The sequence below is a fragment of the Ranitomeya imitator genome, chromosome 7 (genome assembly GCF_032444005.1).
Source record: "Ranitomeya imitator isolate aRanImi1 chromosome 7, aRanImi1.pri, whole genome shotgun sequence".
NCBI classification, from domain to species: Eukaryota; Metazoa; Chordata; class Amphibia; order Anura; family Dendrobatidae; genus Ranitomeya; species Ranitomeya imitator.
The window spans coordinates 165319566-165342288 of record NC_091288.1 but is presented as its reverse complement, the minus strand read 5'-3'; the positions used below and the strand labels follow the sequence as shown (position 1 = coordinate 165342288).

At 43.3% G+C, this 22723-nt stretch overlaps 1 protein-coding gene across 2 annotated transcripts in view; it reads right to left on the bottom strand.

Moving 5' to 3' along the window:
• The window catches only part of METTL22 (methyltransferase 22, Kin17 lysine), a 201000-nt gene that overhangs the window by 158545 nt on the left and 19732 nt on the right, over positions 1–22723 (bottom strand). For both annotated transcript variants that reach the window (XM_069733992.1, XM_069733993.1), the window contains exons 3-4: positions 10654–10971; positions 2180–2220 (exon numbers count right to left, since the gene is read on the bottom strand). In XM_069733992.1, coding sequence (XP_069590093.1) covers positions 2180–2220; positions 10654–10971 — 359 coding nt within the window. The remainder of the gene's footprint in view (positions 1–2179; positions 2221–10653; positions 10972–22723) is intronic.

Below are 22723 nucleotides of genomic sequence, written 5' to 3'. Positions count from 1 at the left end.
GTGTCCGTCAGGTCCCTTGCAGTCTGCTTCCCGCACTCAGTGACTGCCGGCCGTAAAGTGAAAGCACAGCCGCTGTGCTCTGCTTTCACTTTACGGCCGGCAGTCACAGTGCGGGAAGCAGAGACGGCAAGGGACCTGACGGACACCAGAATGTAAGTATGTGCTGTTTGTTTTTTTTTAGTTTAACGCTTGTAACCAGGGTAAACATCGGGTAACTTAGCGCGGTCCTGCGCTTAGTTACCCGATGTTTACCCTGGTTACAAGCGAACGCATCGCTGGATCGCATCGCTAGATCGCTAGATCGGTGTCACACACCGATCTAGCGATGACAGCGGGATATCCAGCGATGAAAGAAAGTTCCATACGATCTGCTACGACGTACGATTCTCAGCAGGATCCCTGATCGCTGCTGCGTGTCAGACACAGCGATATCGTAACGATATCGCTGGAACGTCACGAATCGTACCGTCGTAGCGATCGAAAAGTTATAGTGTGACGGTACCCTAAGAAGCTGACTAGAACTCTGAAAATGAAAATGAAGGAGGCCCACAAAGCAGGAGAAGGCTATAAGAAGATAGCAAAGCGTTTTCAAGATGTCCTTCTCTTAATTCAAAATGTAATTAAGAAATGGCAGCTTAAGGTACCGTCACACTAGACAATATCGCTAGCGATCCGTGACGTTGCAGCGTCCTGGCTAGCGATATCGTCCAGTGTGACAGGCAGCAGCGATCAGGCCCCTGCTGTGCTGTCGCTGGTCGGGGAAGAAAGTCCAGAACTTTGTTTCGTCGCTGGATCTCCCGCTGACATCGCTGAATCGGCGTGTGTGACACCGATTCAGCGATGTCTTCGCTGGTAACCAGGGTAAACATCAGGGCCGCGCTTAGTAACCCGATGTTTACCCTGGTTACCATCGTTAAAGTAAAAAAAACAACCACTACATACTTACCGACCGCTGTCTGTCCCCGGCGCTGGGCTTCTCTGTACTGACTGTGAGCACAGCGGCCGGAAAGCACAGCGGTGACGTCACCGCTGTGCTTTCCGGCTGCCCGGCGCTCACAGCCAGAGCAGAGAAGCACAGCGCCGGGGACAGACAGCGGTCGGTAAGTATGTAGTGGTTGTTTTTTTTACTTTAACGATGGTAACCAGGGTAAACATCGGGTTACTAAGCGCGGCCCTGCGCTTAGTAACCCGATGTTTACCCTGGTTACCGGGGACCTCGGGATCGTTGGTCGCTGGAGAGCTGTCTGTGTGACAGCTCTCCAGCGACCAAACAGCGACGCTGCAGCGATCCGGATCGCTGTCGGTATCGCTGCAGCGTCGCTTAGTGTGACGGTACCTTAACAGGAAAGGAACAATGGAGATCAAGATAAGGTCTGGAAAACCAAGCAAAATTTCAGCGAGCTGCTCATAGGATTGCTACAGTGGCAAATCAGAACCCCAGCTTGACTTCAATTTCTGAAGGTCTTTTGCAGACTCTGAAGATGTGGTACATGGTTCTACTGTACTCTACACAGACACCTACACAAATAAGGCCTTCATGAAAAAGTCATCAGAAGAAAGCCTCTCTTGAATCCTCACCATAAAATTCAGCATCAGTATACAAAAGAACATCTAAACAAGCCTGATACATTTTGGAAACAAGTCCTGTGGACCGATGATTGCGCCACCTGGGCCAGCCCACTTTGTGAATAAAGGTGGAGGAGGAAAGGACTCAGTAGCTCAGATTAGGCAGGTATGAACTTGATCTTGCTTTGCGTGTGTTGGCATGATTGCTTTTGGAGGGGGCGCTATGGAAACATTATGTCTTTCAAAGGGGGCATGATACCTGCCTTGCCCCAGACACTAACAGCCGACGTTGAGTCACAAAAAGAAAAAAAAATCTCAGTGTCAAGAAAGTCATGAGAAATCTACATGCGCCGCAATAGGCTACATGCATGTACTGCCAAAAGCGAGTCCTTTTTTATATAATGAAATAAATGGTCAAGATATGTAACTATATGAGAAACCATTACAACCACAAGTTCAGCATATAAATACAAATATGGCGTGAAGAGAGACATAGGAAGGCAGTGCTGTCCATAAAGATTTTGTTTTGTTATTCATGACTAAAATATGTGAAATCATTAAAAAAATATGTTGTAAAAAATTAAATTCCCACAAAAATCAACACCTTTCCCACCTGTTTGCCAACATCTTCTAGTGGTGTGGCCATGGTGTGCTCTGCAATAGAAATACAAAGATGCATTACTAAATATATAGAGATAAATACAGGACTATTAACATGCATCAAATGGGACCTGAAAGGCATTATATGCACAGATGTTTTGGATTATTACATATCATAAAAAAAAAAACACATAATGTATATCTATTTATCTAGATATCATATGTATAAAGTAAGTGAAATGCAAACTTGATAACACATTCAATACTTACGTTAAGTAAATATATTTATAAATTTGCTATAGACATGAAATTCATCAGATGTCAGTAACAACCCATCGAATCCACAAAGGCAAGGAAATCAAACCGTAGATGTCCATAAATTAAGTTATTTATAATAATGAGAAATGAAACAGGGAGAAACTATTGAACACATGAAGAAAAAGGTGCAAAAAGCAATGGGAAGTCATGAAACCGGCTGAAATCTATCAGTAATTAGAAAGCAATCCTAACACTTTGTGTAAAATAATATCAGCTGGTTGAACTGATGGCCTAAAAAAAGGTGTCTCATTACCAAAGTGTCACACAAGAAACATCTCATGATGGGTAAAAGCAGTGAGCTGTCTCAAGACCTTTGCAACATTATTGTCGCAAAACATACTGATGGCATTGGTTACAGAAGAATTTCTAAACTGGTTGTAGTGAGCACTGTTGGGGCCATAATCCTGAAGTGGTAAGAACATAATTTCACCATAAACCAGCTACAACCAGGTGCATACTTTCAGACAGAAATGGAGAGAATTATAAGAAGGGTTGCCCAGGAGCCAAGGACAACCTATGGAGAACCACATAAAAAAGTGGTATCAGCAGGTACAATTGTTTCAAAGAAAATAAGTAATACACTTAACCTCCATAGCCTGTGTGCACGTTCACCACGCAAAACTCCATTACTGAACAAAAAGCAGTTCAATCAGGTTTAAAATTTGCTCAACAGCATGTAGACAAACCTGTGAAATATTGGAATATTATAGTCTGATCAGAAGAGACCAAAATTAGACTCGTTGGTTGCCATAATCTACTATATAATTGTCTAAGGGTCACTTCCGTCTGTCTGTCTGTCTGTCCTTCTGTCACGGTTATTTATTCGCTGATTGGTCTCGGCAGCTGCCTGTCATGGCTGCCGCGACCAATCAGCGACGGGCACAGTCCGATTAGTCCCTCCCCTACTCCCCTGCACTCACTGCCCAGCGCCCGCTCCGTAATCCCCTCCACTCACCGCTCACACAGGGTTAATGGCAGCGGTAATGGCCCGTGGTGTAACGCACTCTGTTACCGCTGCTATTAACCCTGTGTGTCCCCAACTATTTACTATTGATGCTGCCTATGCAGCATCAATAGTAAAAATAGGTCATGTTAAAAATAATAAAAAAAAAAAAAAAAAACCTGCTATACTCACCATCCGCCGCCTTTCCCGCTCCTCGGAACGCTCCCGGGACCGCTCCATTGCAAGCGGCAGCTTCCGGTCCCAGGGCTGGTGTGCGACAAGGACATGCCGTGACATCACGGTCATGTGACCGCGACGTCATCACAGGTCCTGCTCATACCAGCCCTGGGACCGGAAGCTGCCGCTTGCAATGGAGCGATTCCGGGAGCGTTCCGAGGAGCGGGAAAGGCTGCGGATGGTGAGTATAGCAGGACTTCAACGGGCCTTCGGAAGGTGAGTATATGTTTTTTTTTTTTAAGTCTCTATACTACGTGGCTCTGTGCTGTATACTCCGTCACTGTGCAATATACTACGTGGCTGGGCAATATACTACGTGACTGGGCAATATACTACGTGGCTGGGCAATATACTACGTGGCTGGGCAATATACTACGTGGCTGGGCAATATACTACGTGGCTGGGCAATATACTACGTGGCTGGGCAATATACTACGTGGCTGGGCAATATACTACGTGGCTGGGCAATATACTACGTGACTGGGCAATATACTACGTGACTGGGCAATATACTACGTGACTGGGCAATATACAGTGGGGCAAAAAAGTATTTAGTCAGTCAGCAATAGTGCAAGTTTCACCACGTAAAAAGATGAGAGGCGTCTGTAATTTACATCATAGGTAGACCTCAACTATGGGAGACAAACTGAGAAAAAAAAATCCAGAAAATCACATTGACTGTTTTTTTAACAATTTATTTGCATATTATGGTGGAAAATAAGTATTTGGTCAGAAACAAACAATCAAGATTTCTGGCTCTCACAGACCTGTAACTTCTTCTTTAAGAGTCTCCTCTTTCCTCCACTCATTACCTGTAGTAATGGTACCTGTTTAAACTTGTTATCAGTATAAAAAGACACCTGTGCACACCCTCAAACAGTCTGACTCCAAACTCCACTATGGTGAAGACCAAAGAGCTGTCAAAAGACACCAGAAACAAAATTGTAGCCCTGCACCAGGCTGGGAAGACTGAATCTGCAATAGCCAACCAGCTTGGAGTGAAGAAATCAACAGTGGGAGCAATAATTAGAAAATGGAAGACATACAAGACCACTGATAATCTCCCTCGATCTGGGGCTCCACGCAAAATCCCACCCCGTGGGGTCAGAATGATCACAAGAACGGTGAGCAAAAATCCCAGAACCACGCGGGGGGACCTAGTGAATGAACTGCAGAGAGCTGGGACCAATGTAACAAGGCCTACCATAAGTAACACACTACGCCACCATGGACTCAGATCCTGCAGTGCCAGACGTGTCCCACTGCTTAAGCCAGTACATGTCCGGGCCCGTCTGAAGTTTGCTAGAGAGCATTTGGATGATCCAGAGGAGTTTTGGGAGAATGTCCTATGGTCTGATGAAACCAAACAGGAACTGTTTGGTAGAAACACAACTTGTCGTGTTTGGAGGAAAAAGAATACTGAGTTGCATCCATCAAACACCATACCTACTAAAAAGCATGGTGGTGGAAACATCATGCTTTGGGGCTGTTTCTCTGCAAAGGGGCCAGGACGACTGATCCGGGTACATGAAAGAATGAATCGTGAGATTTTGAGTGCAAACCTCCTTCCACCAGCAAGGGCATTGAAGATGAAACGTGGCTGGGTCTTTCAACATGACAATGATCCAAGGCACACCGCCAGGGCAACGAAGGAGTGGCTTTGTAAGAAGCATTTCAAGGTCCTGGAGTGGCCTAGCCAGTCTCCAGATCTCAACCCTATAGAAAACCTTTGGAGGGAGTTGAAAGTCCGTGTTGCCAAGCGAAAAGCCAAAAACATCACTGCTCTAGAGGAGATCTGCATGGAGGAATGGGCCAACATACCAACAACAGTGTGTGGCAACCTTGTGAAGACTTACAGAAAACGTTTGACCTCTGTCATTGCCAACAAAGGATATATTACAAACTATTGAGATGAAATTTTGTTTCTGACCAAATACTTATTTTCCACCATAATATGCAAATAAAATGTTAAAAAACAGACAATGTGATTTTCTGGATTTTTTTTTCTCAGTTTGTTTCCCATAGTTGAGGTCTACCTATGATGTAAATTACAGACGCCTCTCATCTTTTTAAGTGGTGGAACTTGCACTATTGCTGACTGACTAAATACTTTTTTGCCCCACTGTACTACGTGACTGGGCAATATACTACGTGGCTGGGCAATATACTACGTGACTGGCCAATATACTACGTGACTGGCCAATATACTAAGTCGCTGGGCAATATACTAAGTCGCTGGGCAATATACTACGTGGACATGCATATTCTAGAATATCCGATGCGTTAGAATCGGGCCACCATCTAGTAGCACCATATTTGGATACCAAGAGGCACTGTATATCACACCAAAAACACCATAGCAGTGAAGTTTAGAGGTGGGAACATCATGATGTGGGTGTTTTTCTGCTGTGCAACGTCATATAATTACAAATGTGAGGACCCTTGGTGCGGGCTTACACATCTTGGCCAAAATATATATAAATAATATATGAGGTATTAGTTGATATGTTTTTGCACTTCATTTTTCAGGGTGCAGCCAGGCCCAGTATTTTTGGCCTTGTATACTAGGGTGTCTGCTGTCACTGTGCATTACCGGTGTGTGACCAGCGCCCTATACAAGCCTCTTTTGTGCAATTATATACTAAGCAATTACCCCCTCCATAGGGGTGATTGGCTGTGATTAGATGCCTCATCAGTATTTTGCACCTGTAATGCCGCCATCTTGCTACATCCTGGACTAGTTCAGATACCTGGACAGGTAAGCACTGCAGTCCCTTTGTGGTGTACTAATTCTAGAATACAAGCTCTGATAGTACAAAATCTGATCATTTATCTTCTGATCCTGTCAATCGTTGGTAAGAATGTCAGGAGCGACAATATATTAAAATTTTGTGCAGAAAGTAATGCCACAATGGAGATGATTAAGGGCTGAATTAAGGACATTTCATTGTATAGAATATCAGATATTAGTCACTTTTATATGCAGAGTATAATTGTCACATCTTTAATAGATCCATTCAAAATAATTGCCAAATCATTTACCAGGTATCCGTTACACAGCCTTCCTCCACAGCAAAGTCTAGTGCCCGACTTACAATGATAAAAACATGATAATTTACACCCATCATTGTGCAGGTTGGAAAGGGCAAGTACAGAACACAGGAAATCCTACAATACGAGGCCGTAATGCCAGATATTTGGAAGAAATATTGTTTGATATTTCTGCTTCGAGGGAGGCAATTGCGGTGTCTCAGCATTTACCAGCCCGTCATATTCACAAGTAGTGATGGGTGAATTTGAACGGTAAAGTTTTGGGTCCGTACCGAGCACCTAGTGTCCGTGCACAGACCCCAAACACAGACTTTTCCAGGAAGTCCGTATTACTGTTCGGTTTCGCACCCCGAACATCGGGCGTTTCCCATGCTGTCATTTGTGTGACAGCCCGAGAAACACAGACTATGATCAGCGGTAAGTTCGTTACTGCAGGTCAGAGAGTTGGGGTCCCAACGCTGTCATACAGATGACAGCGTGTGAGCCAGCAGTCATGACCAGCGGTAAAAAGGTTACCGCTGGTCACAGGCATTGGCTGATGAGAGTACTGCTCATCTCCTGCTCTCACTGAAGGCAATAAATAATAATAATTAAAAAAAAAAAATCACGGCATAGTATTAACCCTTCCCTCCCCCCCCCCCTCATTTTTGATGACCAGCCAAACTAAAGCTGACAGCTTGTATTCTCAGACTGGGCAAGGGCCATGGATATCCACCCCCCAGCCTAAACATAGCAGTTTTTTTCTCATTCATTCATGCTCCAACTTTGCATGGTTTTAAGACAACAGCAGATTTATCAACATATATTCTTGCAAGGGTCGAGTATCACCAGTCTCAAGCTCCATATATCCTGGTGCTAATAATAGATGCACGTTTTTTTAGTCCAGTTACTTCCATGCTCCGGAAAGCTGCACTAATTAGGTGTCCCTGACTCAGAAATCATTATACATATTGTAGGTGAAGACCTCCAGAAACCAAACAGATCAAGAAAAACCAGATGAGCAGAATATACTGTGGATTTTACAAGAGAAAAAATATGGAGGACTTTCTTTCAATTTTATATTTTTCAACTGCTGGTTAGACATTAAGTTATAGAAAAACTCTACATGCTGCATGCTTCCCAAAACCCACAAATCTGGAAATCCAGAAAACCAATTATGTCATGTGTGGGCACCCTTACTGAGCAGGTATCTGGATGGGTAGAGGGTATTCTTAAACCCCTGGTAAAGGATACACCCAGCTTCATTCAGGACACAACTGAGCTATTGAATAAACTATCAGCAATAGGTCCTCTACCAGAAAGAACCATCCTGGCCACCATGGATGTGGAATCTTAGTACTCCAATATCACACACCAGGATGGACTGAATGCCTGCAAATTCTTCCTGGAAAACACAGGGACTGATGCGGATTCTGGGGGAAACTTATAAAATTCATCCTCACCCACAATTACTTTGAATTTGACAAGAAGATTTATCTACAGGAGACTGGCACAGCAATGGGAAGTAAAATGGCCCCACAGTATGCAAATCTTTTCATGGCCAAGCTTGAAAGCGACTTTTTGTCCTCATGTCCCATCAGGCCTCTGGCGTACTACCGCTACATTGATGACATTTTAATTACCTGGACGGAGTCTGAGCCACAGCTAAAGACGTTCCATGAACAGTTTAATCAATTTCATCCCACCATCAACTTGACACTCAACTACTCCTGCACTGAAATTAACTTTTTGCACACCATCATTAAGCTGCAGAACAATAAAATAGAGACATCTCTGTATCGACCGTCCAACATACCTTAAATGGGACAGCTTCCATCCAAAACACATAAAAACTCTATTGTCTACAGCCAAGCCATCAGATACAATCGTATATGTTCCAACCTAATGGATAGGGATGAACACCTTGGTCGCCTCAGAAAGACCTTTTTGAATCAGGGCTACCATCCAAGAACAATTCAAAACCAAATTACAAGAGCCACCAGAATATCAAGGAATCACCTGCTACATTACAAAGCTAAAGAAGAAAATAACCGGGTGCTTCTAGTACTCACCTAGAATCCAAATCTGGAGGTGCTAAGGGGAGCTTCACGGAAATTACAACCTTTACTGCAAAAAGATGCCCGCTTACAATCCATTTTTCCAGACCCCCCACTACTGTGTTTTAGGCAGCCCCCAAATCTAAGAAGCATCATCGTCAAGAGCTCCCTATCCTCTCCAACAGCTGCAGGTACCTTTCCTTATAACCAGAAAAAAATGTAAAACCTGTCCATTTACAATGACCACGGACAAGATAAAGATCCCCAATTCACATCAGGACTACAAGATCCCAGGTACTTTCAGCTGCGTCACTTCTAATGTGGTGTACCTAATTATTTGTGCTAAATGTCCAACTGGGGGTCTGTACGTAGGGGGGACAGGGCAGAAACTGAGAACAAGGATGTATTCTCATCGCCATACAATAAGAGAAAAAAAGAATAGATTTACCTGTGGCAATACATTTGTCTCCCCAATCATAACATTATGGACATGAAATTACTTGTATTAAAAAGGTAACTTCAAATCTCAAAGAGACAGAAGAGTCTGGGTCTCTACTGCTATTAGAGACCTTAGAATATGACAAAACATGGATTTATTATCATTGGTTTTATAGATAATTTAATAACTCCAAGTCAAGTGAGCTGCATTTAAAAAGGAAAGCGCTAAATTTGGAAAAAAAGATTTGTTAACGGAAACCTGTCCGTTCCTCTAAGCGTTCCAAACCACCGCTGTAGAATCCTATATGACGATGATTGTTATACATAGTTTTCATAAAAAGTCCTTATAAAGAATTACCACACCATGAATGCGATGTACAATGCTTTCCGGGGTGCTTGGAATAGTGCACAGCCACGTGTACGTAATCCATTCTAGGAAGGAAATCCAGGATATCCATCAGGAGTCTTTAAAAAGTATCACCTTCATTAATATTCACCATGACAGAATAAAGAAAAAAAAAAAAAAAGAAATTCCACCTACGTTTTATAGATAATGCGTTTCGTACAACAGAGCTCTTTATCCTAAAGTGAATACAGACTTTTGTGTTTCAAATAAAGGGAAGAGGTAGACGGCCGTATAAATCTGAGAGTGACTGCAAAGCAACTGCTCCGACTGGCTGTCAGCCCTCCCAGCCCAAACGCAACAGCTGCATAGAAACACATGAAGTCACACTTGGTTGGGAGAGCAGACAGCCAGTCCGAGCATTTCGTTGTAATCCCCGTCCAAGTTATACAGACATCTGACTCATCCTCATGAGCCAGGAGCAATCCGGTAGGGATTCGCTTTCCTCAGACTAGTCCTGCCTCAGATAATCTGGTCAGAGCTCCCTGGGCATCACTGACAGCCTCTGTACTATACCCACCATGGTCCAGAAGGACTGCCTGTGCATCAAACAAATGCATACAGTAGGAGAATGGCAAGGGGCAGAGGAAAGGAAGAGAAGATTAAAAAATATAAAGGTTCACCAATTTCTGCCCTTATTTGGTCGAATAACCTTTTCGATCACATATAGACTATCCAAACTGAAAAGATTCCTTGCAATTGACTAAAAATTGTAAATGTGGCAAGCTCACTTCAGTTATTCTACATTTCTTGTTGAGCCGTGTAAATGCCAGTGGCACTCAAGAAGCTGGGTGCAGAAGTGTAGACTGCCCTGGTCTGGTTGCCATGATGGAGTCCTGCAAATCGTCCTGGACAGGAGGTGTTCTCCAGAGAGTGAGGCGCTCTTTCTATCTGGCCTCTACGCTGGCCAAGAGGTGAGGATCGTGAATAGAGGACTCCTCTGCTATAAGAATTTCCTAACATGGTGAATACAAATGATTTTGCAAACTGGATAACACCTTCTACATAAAGTATGGTAGGTGTTACAAAGGACACAATGTTCATGTACAACCTACACCTACCTATTTTAATTACATCTTCAGCATTACATGAAGCCTCTTCCTCGAAATTTTCTTCACTCCCTATTGTAAGAATAGTGGGACACACAACATCGCGGATACAATCTGGCGATTCAGGTCTGTCAGAAGCAGATGGTGGTCTTCTCTGGACTTCCAAATCTCCATCATCATCAAGAAGAGATTCTAATTCCTGCACATCACGAGGAGTTGCTTCTCTAGAGAGTAATGATTCATTCTCATAATCGATGCGGTTTTCTTCCTTATTACTTGCAGTTTCTAATGTATTGCTTTTCCGTAGAATCTTAAATTGTGTTTGGAAAACTGGGGGGAAAATAATAATAAACATAAAAATAAAATATTTAGTGGAGGCCAAACAAAAACTGAAAGAGAACCCATCAGCTGATATATCCTCAGAGTTCATTGAAGGATCCCACGGAACCTTCAGGATTTTGAGAATGTTTGTGTGGAAGAATGAGCTGAAATCACACCTGAGCAATGCATGCGACTAGTTTCTCCATACAGGAGGCCTTTTGAAGCTGTCATCACCAACAACGGCCATTATCCCTATGGAAAGATACCGCAGTTTCCGGCAACATTTTAATGAAGACACTGTACAGATGTACCAATAAAAATACTCACCACCCGGGTTGAGCGGTACATAGAGAATATACACACACTCTATATAAGCCAAGATATATGCAAACACTGAAAACATTAAATCTAAACTGTATTACTCAGTAAGGTGTACTTACAAAGATGAAGGTTCTCAGCTCATAAATTGGCCAATTCATGTATTCCTATCAACCACAGCAAGGTGACCTCCCTCTGATGGGTGCCTGATCTACTGTACATACCTCTTGAGCTATCAGCCTACAGTTAAATAGACAAACATCTCTCTCCCGGCCTAGGAGCCTACAATTGAAATGGGTAAGTAGAACTGATGAAAATCACTTGCTGGCCAATGGGAGGAGTTTTTGATGGGCATACATGAATTGGACAATGTGTTCTGTGTATGCACATATATTGGCTAAAATAGAGTGCTGCTGTGTTTTAATTTATTTATTTTCCATATAATGCAGCTTGCACCTGTTCACACTTAGGAGGTGTCGGTCAGGAGAGAGATATATATATACATACATATATACATATATATATATATTTTTATATTACACATACACACATACACTTCTATTCTCCGTCATGGGTGTAATTCTCAGGGTCAGCTCATATTCTGGACCTCTAAGCAGGCGTGCACTATATCAGGGGTGTGGTCTTCATGGGGCGAAGCATATATGTGCACAGATTTTGTAAAGTTTGAATTTTGGTTCTGTTGCACTGAAAAAATAAATATTGACTAGTAGGTTGGCAACCCTGACAGCAGTGTCTAAGGTTTATAAAACCTTTAATTGTTTCTACCAGATCGGGGCATCTCAAGCTTTGAGACCAGCCTCACCCCCTTCTCTAGCTGTTTGTGTGGTGCAGCTGGGAGGTAGTTTTCATAGAACATATCATAGGCTGCACAGTCCTATCTAAGCTTTGCAACATAAATTACTCATTTTGTACTTATCCTAATGATATACTGGGTTTAGGGCACATAAAATGGAAATGGAAAATTGAGATAGATTTTTTTTTATTTTAGTATAAACTTACCTAGGCTCAAGCATTCCCTTGATCTGTCTGATGAGGAAGAGTAGAAAAATAAATGCTTAAGAAGCCCTGATTTATGGGATCTCCTATGGACCAGACACCTGTTGAGCAGCCATGTTTCTTTTTGAGCGCCGGTCACCACATCCAACCATCATTACTCAACTGCATCCAATGGATGAGAAAAGGCGTAAATGGGGTCTACAGCGATGAACCCCCAGCCAATTACAGATACTGGGGTAGTGATCATTCGGGGATTGGTACCGGTAAGTAACACTGTACATCCTGGGCCAATTATTAACCCTATTGTGGATCTCTGAATAGTCAGGGCAGGGCTTTTTTCATTTTAACCCTTCTATATAAATACTTGCATTTGTCATTGTAAAGAAAAGTTGGGATTAGGGCTCTTTGGGGGCAATATCCTTCGGTGTAGAAAGCAAACTGTGGTCACAACAAATGTTTATTTCATTCAGATTTCTCCTTTGTTCATTCACTTTGTGTTTCATTAAATTGTTTTAGTTAGCAATTAACGTCTATTTTTGAAAGACTTCTTACTTTACAGCATTTTCTTCCACACCTGACAAACTTTTGCACAGTACAGTATACAGGGGCTTTATTTTGCTAATAAAATGTTATACTCAATGTTCTGTTGATTAGAAAGTGTAATATTAACCCAAAGCATTATAAACATTTAAAGATCTATATTTCCCGAGTACAGAGTAAGGGGAATTAGACCACAGCTCACGTAGATCACTTGTGAATTCGTTGTCTAGGAACGAGACCTGTACACAAAATCCCGATCAGCTTGGACTCATTGTGCCAAAGACTAGCACTTAGCCCCTTACTGACAAGTGAAGTAACATGTATGGAGCGGGATCAGGAGCTGAGCCTGCATCACACCAAGGAGATACCAGATGTAATACACAGCTAGCATTCTTCTAGATTGCTCCGATTCCTCCTGTTCAACTATTTAAATGTTATTCTCAATCACTGACATGTAAACGATATGATTGTAGGTTTGTATGTGGTATGTGCACCAGTGGGCTGCATAGTACAGAACATAATATTGTCTGTATACTACAATACTGCATACAGAATAAGTGATCAGACGATTCAAGTCCCCTAATGACAATATCAAATCACACCCCATTTTCCCATGACATTTATAAAAGAAATACTTTTTTTATTATACAAATTACAATTCTAATTTCATTTTTTACACTTTTAAATAAAAGAGTTTTGGCTCTTGAAAAAAAAGGAGAGGAAAAATATGAGACACAAATTAAGGAAAAACCATCTAGTCGTGTTAGGGGTTTTAAGACTGAATTGTAATAGAATCGAATAGGAAATTATAATTTGTGTACTCTAGAAGAATCCCTCTGAATACAGCACACAGGAAACAAAACACAAAGGCAATTCTGAAAGAAACAACAATTCAGGCACTATTTATAAAAAATTCTCCCAGTTTTCAACTTCAAAACTTCTAACTGTGGGTTATTAGAGACTTATGTTCTGTAACCAGACGTAAAAGGCATCCTGCCATGACAACTCTAGGCAAAACGTTCCACGCACAATAATGACCTTGTAGAGAAGTACTATGCACAGAGCTGGCTGCCTATATTTATGGGCACAAATTCACTTTATGCATCACGTACATTATGAACAAAAAGGAAATAAATCATAGCCTGGTGCAGAAGCAACAACAAGCCACCTGGGGACAACTACTACAATAGATAACTGTGTAACTTTGATAACTATCACAAAATATTGCATTTGGTGACTCGGTGCTTAAAGTGTTATTCCCAAAAAAACAAGTTATGAACTATCCGTGGGGAAGAGGAAAACCATTTTGATCACTGTAGCCACCAAATTATTCCCTATCCTGTAGACATAAAAATGGAGTAGAAGCCACACGCCCTTGTAAGAGGATGAACTGTGAAAATATCAGGAGAGCATTAGGACCCTGCTGCTGCCCGTCTGAGCTAAGAAAAAAACCCCGGGAAAGTGTGTGTGCGTGTGCGTGTGCGTGTGTGTATTAACCTGTTATGACCTGGTGGTTAGGAGCACCCGGCACGACCTGATAGTTAAACCTCAAACTGGACGAGCTCTGGGATGTGGGAGCTCTGCTGACCGCAAGCCCTAATCCTATCACACACAATAGCCGTGGAGCGCTCCTGACCAGACCCTAGGCGCCTCGTCACAGCCTAAGAACTATCTAGCCCTAGAGATAGAAAATAAAGCCTACCTTGCCTCAGAGAAATTCCCCAAAGGTAAAGGAAGCCCCGCACATATATTGACTGTGAGTAAGATGAAAGTCACAAACGCAGAAATGAAACAGGTTTCAGCAAAGGGAGGCCAGTCTTACTAAATAGACAGAGGATAGGAAAGGTAACTTTGCGATCAGCACAAAAACCTACAAAAGACCACACAGAGTGTGCAAAAAAGACCTCCGCACCGACTCACGGTGCGGAGGGGCCACTCTGCATCCCAAAGCTTCCAGCTAGCAAGTTAAAATCATGAAAACCAGCTGGACAAGAAAACAAAGAACAAATAATGACTATCAGGAACTTAGCTTCTGCAGGAGAAGGCAGGTCACCAGAGAGATCCAGGAGCGAACTGAAGCAATGCAAAAACATTGACAGCTGGCATGGAGTAACGATCTGAGAGGAGTTAAATAGAGCAGTCAACCAAAGGATAAACCACGTCACCTGTGTAAGGAACCTCAGAAGCAGCAGCTTCACTCACAGCCACCAGAGGGAGCCTGTTATGACCTGGTGGTCAGGACAATAATGGACCTGGTGGTTAAGAGCACACGGAATGACCTGATAGTTACTGATAATATAGGACGAGCTCTGAGACGTGGGAACTCTGCTGACCGCAATCCCTAATCCTATCACACACACTAGAAATAGCCGTGGATTGCTCCTAACGCTCCCTATGCAACTCGACACAGCCTAAGGAACTAGCTAGCCCTAAAGATAGAAAAATAAAGCCTACCTTGCCTCAGAGAAATTCCCCAAAGGAAAAGGCAGCCCCCCACATATAATGACTGTGAGTAAAGATGAAAATTGCAAACACAGAGATGAAATAGATTTAGCAAAGTGAGGCCCGACTTACTGAACAGACAGAGGATAGGAAAGGTAGCTTTGCGGTCAGCACAAAAAACTACAAAAAGACTCACGGTGCGGAGGCGCTCCCTCTGCGTCCCAGAGCTTCCAGCAAGCAAGACAACAATCAAAATAGCAAGCTGGACAGAAAAATAGCAAACCAGAGAAAAACAAGCAGGAACTTAGCTTCTGCTGGGAAGACAGGTCACAAGAACGATCCAGGAGTGAACTAGACCAATACTGGAACATTGACAGGTGGCATGGAGCAATGATCTAGGTGGAGTTAAATAGAGCAGCCAGCTAACGAATTAACCTCGTCACCTGTGGAAGGAACCTCAGAAGCCGCAGCCCCACTCACCACCACCAGAGGAAGCCCATGGACAGAACCAGCCGAAGTACCATTCACGACCACAGGAGGGAGTTCGACAACACAATTCACAACAGTACCCCCCACTTGAGCAGGGGTCACCGAACCCTCACCAGAGCACCCAGGCCGATCAGGATGAGCCAAATGAAAGGCACGAACAAGATCGGCAGCAAGAACATCAGAGGCAAAAATCCAGGAATTATCTTCCAGACCATAACCCTTCCACTTCACCAGGTACTGGAGTTTCCGTCTCGAAACACGAGAATCCAAAATCTTCTCCACCACATACTCCAACTCCCCCTCGACCAACACCGGGGCAGGAGGATCAACGGAGGGAACCACAGGCGCCACGTATCTCCGCAACAACGACCTATGGAACACATTATGGATGGCAAAAGAAGCTGGAAGATCCAAACGAAATGACACAGGATTAAGAACTTCAGAAATCTTATATGGTCCAATGAAACGAGGCTTAAACTTAGGAGAGAAAACCTTCATAGGAACGTGACGAGATGACAACCAAACCAAATCCCCAACACGAAGTCGGGGACCAACACAGCGCCGGCGGTTAGCGAAACGTTGAGCCTTCTCCTGGGACAATGTCAAACTGTCCACCACATGAATCCAAATCTGCTGCAACCTGTCCACCACCGCATCCACACCAGGACAGTCCGAAGGCTCAACCTGCCCTGAAGAGAAGCGAGGATGGAAACCAGAATTACAGAAAAAAGGAGAAACTAAAGTAGCCGAGCTGGCTTGATTATTAAGGGCGAACTCAGCCAAAGGCAAGAAAGACACCCAATCATCCTGATCCGCAGAAACAAAGCATCTCAGATATGTCTCCAAAGTCTGATTAGTTCGTTCGGTTTGGCCATTAGTCTGAGGATGGAAAGCCGAAGAAAAAGACAAATCAATGCCCATCTTAGCGTAAAAGGACCGCCAAAACCTCGAAACAAACTGGGAACCTCTGTCCGAGACGATGTTCTCTGGAATGCCATGCAAACGAACCACATGCTGGAAAAACAATGGCACCAAATCAGAGGAGGAAGGCAATTTAGACAAGGGTACCAAATGGACCATCTTAGAGAAGCGATCACAAACCACCCAAATGACCGACATCTTTTGAGAAACAGGGAGATCAGAAATAAAATCCATGGAAATATGCGTCCAGGGCCTCTTCGGGATCGGCAAGGGCAAAAGCAACCCACTGGCACGAGAACAGCAGGGCTTAGCCCGAGCACAAATTCCACAGGACTGCACAAAAGAACGCACATCCCGTGACAAAGAAGGCCACCAAAAGGATCTAGCCACTAAATCTCTGGTACCAAAGATTCCAGGATGACCAGCTAATACTGAACAATGAATCTCCGAGATAACTCTACTAGTCCATCTATCAGGGACAAACAGTTTCTCAGTAGGACAACGGTCAGGTCTATCAGCCTGAAACTTTTGCAGCACACGCCGCAAATCAGGGGAAATGGCAGATAAAATTACCCCTTCTTTAAGAATACCCGCCGGCTCCGGAACACCCGGAGAGTCAGGCACAAAACTCCTTGACAGGGCATCAGCCTTCACATTCTTAGATCCCGGAAGGTATGAAACCACAAAATCAAAACGGGAGAAAAAGAGCGACCATCGAGCCTGTCTAGGATTCAACCGTTTGGCAGACTCGAGATAAGTCAAATTCTTGTGATCCGTCAAGACCACCACGCGATGTTTAGCTCCTTCAAGCCAATGTCGCCACTCCTCGAATGCCCACTTCATGGCCAACAACTCCCGATTGCCCACATCATAATTGCGCTCAGCAGGTGAGAATTTTCTAGAAAAGAAGGAACATGGTTTCATCACCGAGCCATCAGAACTTCTCTGCGACAAAACAGCCCCTGCTCCAATTTCAGAAGCATCAACCTCCACCTGAAAAGGGAGCGAAACATCCGGCTGGCACAACACAGGGGCAGAAGCAAAACGACGCTTCAACTCCTGAAAAGCCTCTACAGCCGCAGAGGACCAATTGACCACATCATGCAGATTATGCAACACCAAAAAGCGAATATCCTCCTGATGTGAAGGAGCCATGCACATGGTCAATTGAGTCCAGTACTGAGGCTTATTCTTGGCCAAAGGCGTAGCATCAATTCCTCTCAATGGAATAGGATACTGCAAGGGCACCAAGAAAAAACCACAGCGCCTAGCAAACTCCAAGTCGATCAAATTCAGGGCAGCGCCTGAATCCACAAATGCCATTATAGAATAGGACGACAGAGAGCAACTCAGAGTAACGGACAAAAGAAATTTAGACTGTACCGTACCAATGATGGCAGACCTAGCGAACCGCTTAGTGCGCTTAGGACAATCGGAGATAGCATGAGTGGATTCACCACAGTAAAAACACAGCCCATTCCGACGTCTGTTCTTGCCTTTCAGCTCTGGTCAAAGTCATATCACACTGCATAGGCTCAGGCCTATGCTCAGAGAATACCGCCATATGGTGCACAGCTTTGCGCTCACGCAAGCGCCGATCGATCTGAATGGCCAAAGACATAGACTCATTCAGACCAGCAGGCGTGGGAAATCCCACCATGGCATCCTTAAGGGCTTCAGAAAGACCCTTTCTGAAAATTGCCGCCAGGGCACATTCATTCCACTGAGTAAGCACAGACCACGTTCTAAACTTCTGACAGTACACCTCCGTTACATCCTGACCCTGACACAAAGCCAGCAAGATTTTCTCTGCCTGATCCACTCAATTTGGTTCATCATAAAGCAATCCAAGTGCTAGAAAAAACGCATCAACATCACGCAATGCCGGATCTCCTGGCGCAAAGGAAAATGCCCAGTCTTAAGGGTCACCACGCAACAAAGAAATAATGATTTTTACCTGTTGAACGTGGTCACCAGAGGAGCGGGGTTTCAAAGCTAGAAACAGTTTACAATTATTTTTGAAATTCAAGAACCTAGATCTATCCCCAGAAAATAAATCAGGAATAGGAATTTTAGGCTCTAACATAGGATTGTGAACCACAAAATCTTGAATGTTTTGTACCCTTGCAGAGAGATGATCCATACAAGAGGACAGACCTTGAATGTCCATATCTACACCTGTGTCCTGAACCACCCAGAGGTTAAGAGGAAAAGAAAGACAAATCACACTGCAGAGAAAAAAAAATGGTCTCAGAAGTTCTCTTATCCCTCTATTGAGATGCATTAATACTTTGGGCCAGCTGTACTGTTATGACCTGGTGGTTAGGAGCACCCGGCACGACCTGATAGTTAAACCTCAAACTGGACGAGCTCAGGGATGTGGGAGCTCTGCTGACCGCAAGCCCTAATCCTATCACACACACTAGAAATAGCCGTGGAGCGCTCCTGACCAGACCCTAGGCGCCTCGTCACAGCCTAAGAACTATCTAGCCCTAGAGATAGTAAATAAAGCCTACCTTGCCTCAGAGAAATTCCCCAAAGGTAAAGGAAGCCCCCCACATATATTGACTGAGTAAGATGAAAGTCACAAACGCAGAAATGAAACAGGTTTCAGCAAAGGGAGGCCAGTCTTACTAAATAGACAGAGGATAGGAAAGGTAACTTTGCGATCAGCACAAAAACCTACAAAAGACCACGCAGAGTGTGCAAAAAAGACCTCCGCACCGACTCACGGTGCGGAGGGGCCACTCTGCATCCCAAAGCTTCCAGCTAGCAAGTTAAAATCATGAAAACCAGCTGGACAAGAAAACAAAGAACAAATAATGACTATCAGGAACTTAGATTCTGCAGGAGAAGGCAGGTCACCAGAGAGATCCAGGAGCGAACTGAAGCAATGCAAAAACATTGACAGCTGGCATGAAGTAACGATCTGAGAGGAGTTAAATAGAGCAGTCAACCAAAGGATAAACCACGTGACCTGTGTAAGGAACCTCAGAAGCAGCAGATTCACTCACAGCCACCAGAGGGAGCCCATAGACAGAACTCGCCGAAGTACCATTCACGACCACAGGAGGGAGTTCGACAACAGAATTCACAACATTAACCCCTTCATCTTGGGAACCTGTGGTTCTGCTATGGAACAAGGACAGAGCATTCTTGAGAGCTGAGTGACTGTAGAGCTCTATAGAATCCCTTTTGTGGTGAGCTGAGAAGTAATAGAAAACCTCCTGTGCAGATTCAGGTGGTTTGCTCTCATGAGAATTTGTGAGCGACTACTGGAAGAGAGATGGTATCCTGTTCCTTTCGTGTTGAGAGGGATCCAGACAAGCCCCGTTGAAGTGCTATCCTGTACTGTACCCTGAGGCTACAGAACTGTAAGACGTGGAGCTTTGTTTTTCTATAGCTGTTTTGGCGCCGAAGATCTTGGAACTGGCTGCAGCCAATGCAAGTTATATGCCTGAGTAGAGACTTCCCTCAGGTTAAAGGTACCATAATAATAGATACCCGGGTATCCTTAGATTAAGTGTTTTAGAGCGTCTGTTATATTTATAGATACTGTATTGTGTGTTTTGATCTATTTATACTCAGTATGCCATCCCAAGGAGTCCCATAATATCAACTCAGCCAATTTACACCTTATTTCTTAGTACCTGATTTGATCTTTTGGACAGGTAAAGTTATTCTATATCCCAGTGTAACACACTCAAAAAGGAAACCTTGGAATTGGAATATTGATTTCAGCTCCGCCTGAGTGAGTGTATTCAATAAGGGGATTTCAGTCTGTTTCTTTCAAATACTAAATCTCACCCCTACTGTTATTTTAGTAAAGACAATATTGAGATTTCTGAGATTCTGTCTTAGTTTGTGACCTACTGGATCTTATTAGGAGCTCTGGTCATTACACGCGCACAGTCGCTTCATTCAGGATGGGGCTGCAGAGACCCCCAGCAGTCAGCAAGTTTTCCTCTAGAAAAGGGCAGGGCTGTGGAGTCGGAGTCGTGGCGTTGGAGTTTCAGCACATTTTGGTGGAGTCGGAGTTGGTATAAAATGGACCGACTCCGAAAATATATAATAAATTGGGTACAGTAGTTCAATGCAGTTTGTGGGGAATATTTTTATTATAAGAATTTGGGAAAGTTATGAAATGTCCTATAAATGTCTGTCCTATTCCTGATCTAAGGTCTACACTTTTAGCTGAGATGAATCTGTGCTGCAGTTTATGTTCATGGTAAGTAGTAAAGCTCCTCCTCTACAGATAAGGGGAAAAATAACAAACACAGGGAAGGAAAGCCTTCATTTATCTCAGAACTTCTGGAGTGAACAGGAAAGCAGGATTAAAGCAAGTACTTGTTAAAGCATATCTAAATGTTCAATAAACTGTGCATAAATGAATAGTCCTGTATACTGTATGTTGTCTCAGTATTCTTGATATTTTAGTTTGTTTTTCCTCTTAGCTCATGATTGGAGAAATTAGCTGCCCTGATGACTTATATACACTATACATAGAATATAAGGGGAAAACTGTTTTCTAACATCTTAAATTCAGAAATACAGTAACAGGATCGATGAGAACATATATTTGTATGTGTGTGTTCTGCAATGTGATTCAGCACAAACATGCTCCCTCCTTCCTCCCCTCTTCATAGACTGTGAAGAAATATGATGTGAAGCATTTAGTGAGGTGTACCCTGAGACAAGCCTGACAATGAAAGTCCTCTGAAGTGACGCTCAGGTCAGAGGGCGCGGTGACGCGATTAGTGCGTGCCGCCCTCTGCCTTTACGTCAGTGCAGAGGATGGGGAAGACACAGCGGCGGTCAGCGGTGGAACGGGGAGCAAGTGATTATAGCAAGTGTCGGGAGCCTGAGTGGTGAGTATGTAATTTTTTATTTTTTTTAATCGCAGCAACAGCACATGGGGCAAATGTCTGTATGGAGCATCTTATGGGGTCATGTGCAGCATTATATGGGGCAAATATCTCTATTGGGCCATGTGCAGCATTATATGGGGCAAATATCTGTATGGGGCCATGTGCAGCATTATATGCGGCAAATGTGTCTATGGAGCATCTTATGGGGTCATAATCAGCATTTGTGCATTATATGGAGCAAATGTCTCTATGGAGCATCTTATGGGGTCATAATCAGCATTTGTGCAGCATTATATGGGGCATATTTTAATATGGAACATCTTATGGGGCCCAGCATAAACTGTATGGAGCATTATATGGGGCGTATTTTGTATGGAGCATTATATGGGGCTCCTGACTCAATATGGAAATTCAAAAACACTTTAACTACTGAGGTCTCAATTAATTTTACTTTTATTGGTATCTATTTTTATTTTTTAAATTTACCAGTAGCTGCTGCATTTTCCACCCTAGGCTTATACTCGAGTCATTAAGTTTTCCCAGTTTTTTGTGGCAAAATTAGGTGGGGGGGTCGGCTTATACTCGAGTATATGCAGTACTTTATTTTTTACAGCACAAAATTATTTTGAGAGCGAATTTACATAATTACAAAGTGTCTAAGAAGCATCTTATGAAGTTAGCTGTATTTGAGCATTTCACAGTGACTCAAAATAATAAACATTTTGTGTGTCAGTGTATAAGTGATGCAGATGAAAACAATGCTGTGATGCCAAAATCAGGCAGTGATAAATATGCTCCTTCAAGAGCTTCCAATCTAAGAAGACCGTTACAACGCTGCCACCCAGAAGTTTACAAAGCTGTGACTGAAAACGATCACAGCAGCACCAAGAAACCAGAGACCAGCAATTCCTGCCAGGCAAAAGCAGGAGGAAAGAGCATCTCAAATATCAGTTACAATATATTTTGTAAGCGACAAAGTTACTGTAACAATGACAGAAGATGTGTATAAAAGACAGCTCATCAAGCTTGTTATGAAGGACAGTGTACCATTATCATTATTTGCATGACCAGCTTTTACAGCGCTTAATGGAGAAATGGGCCACAAACTTGGTGTTTCTCTTGAAAGAGAAAAGTATTAGAAAATTAGTGATTGAAGAAGCCCTTAA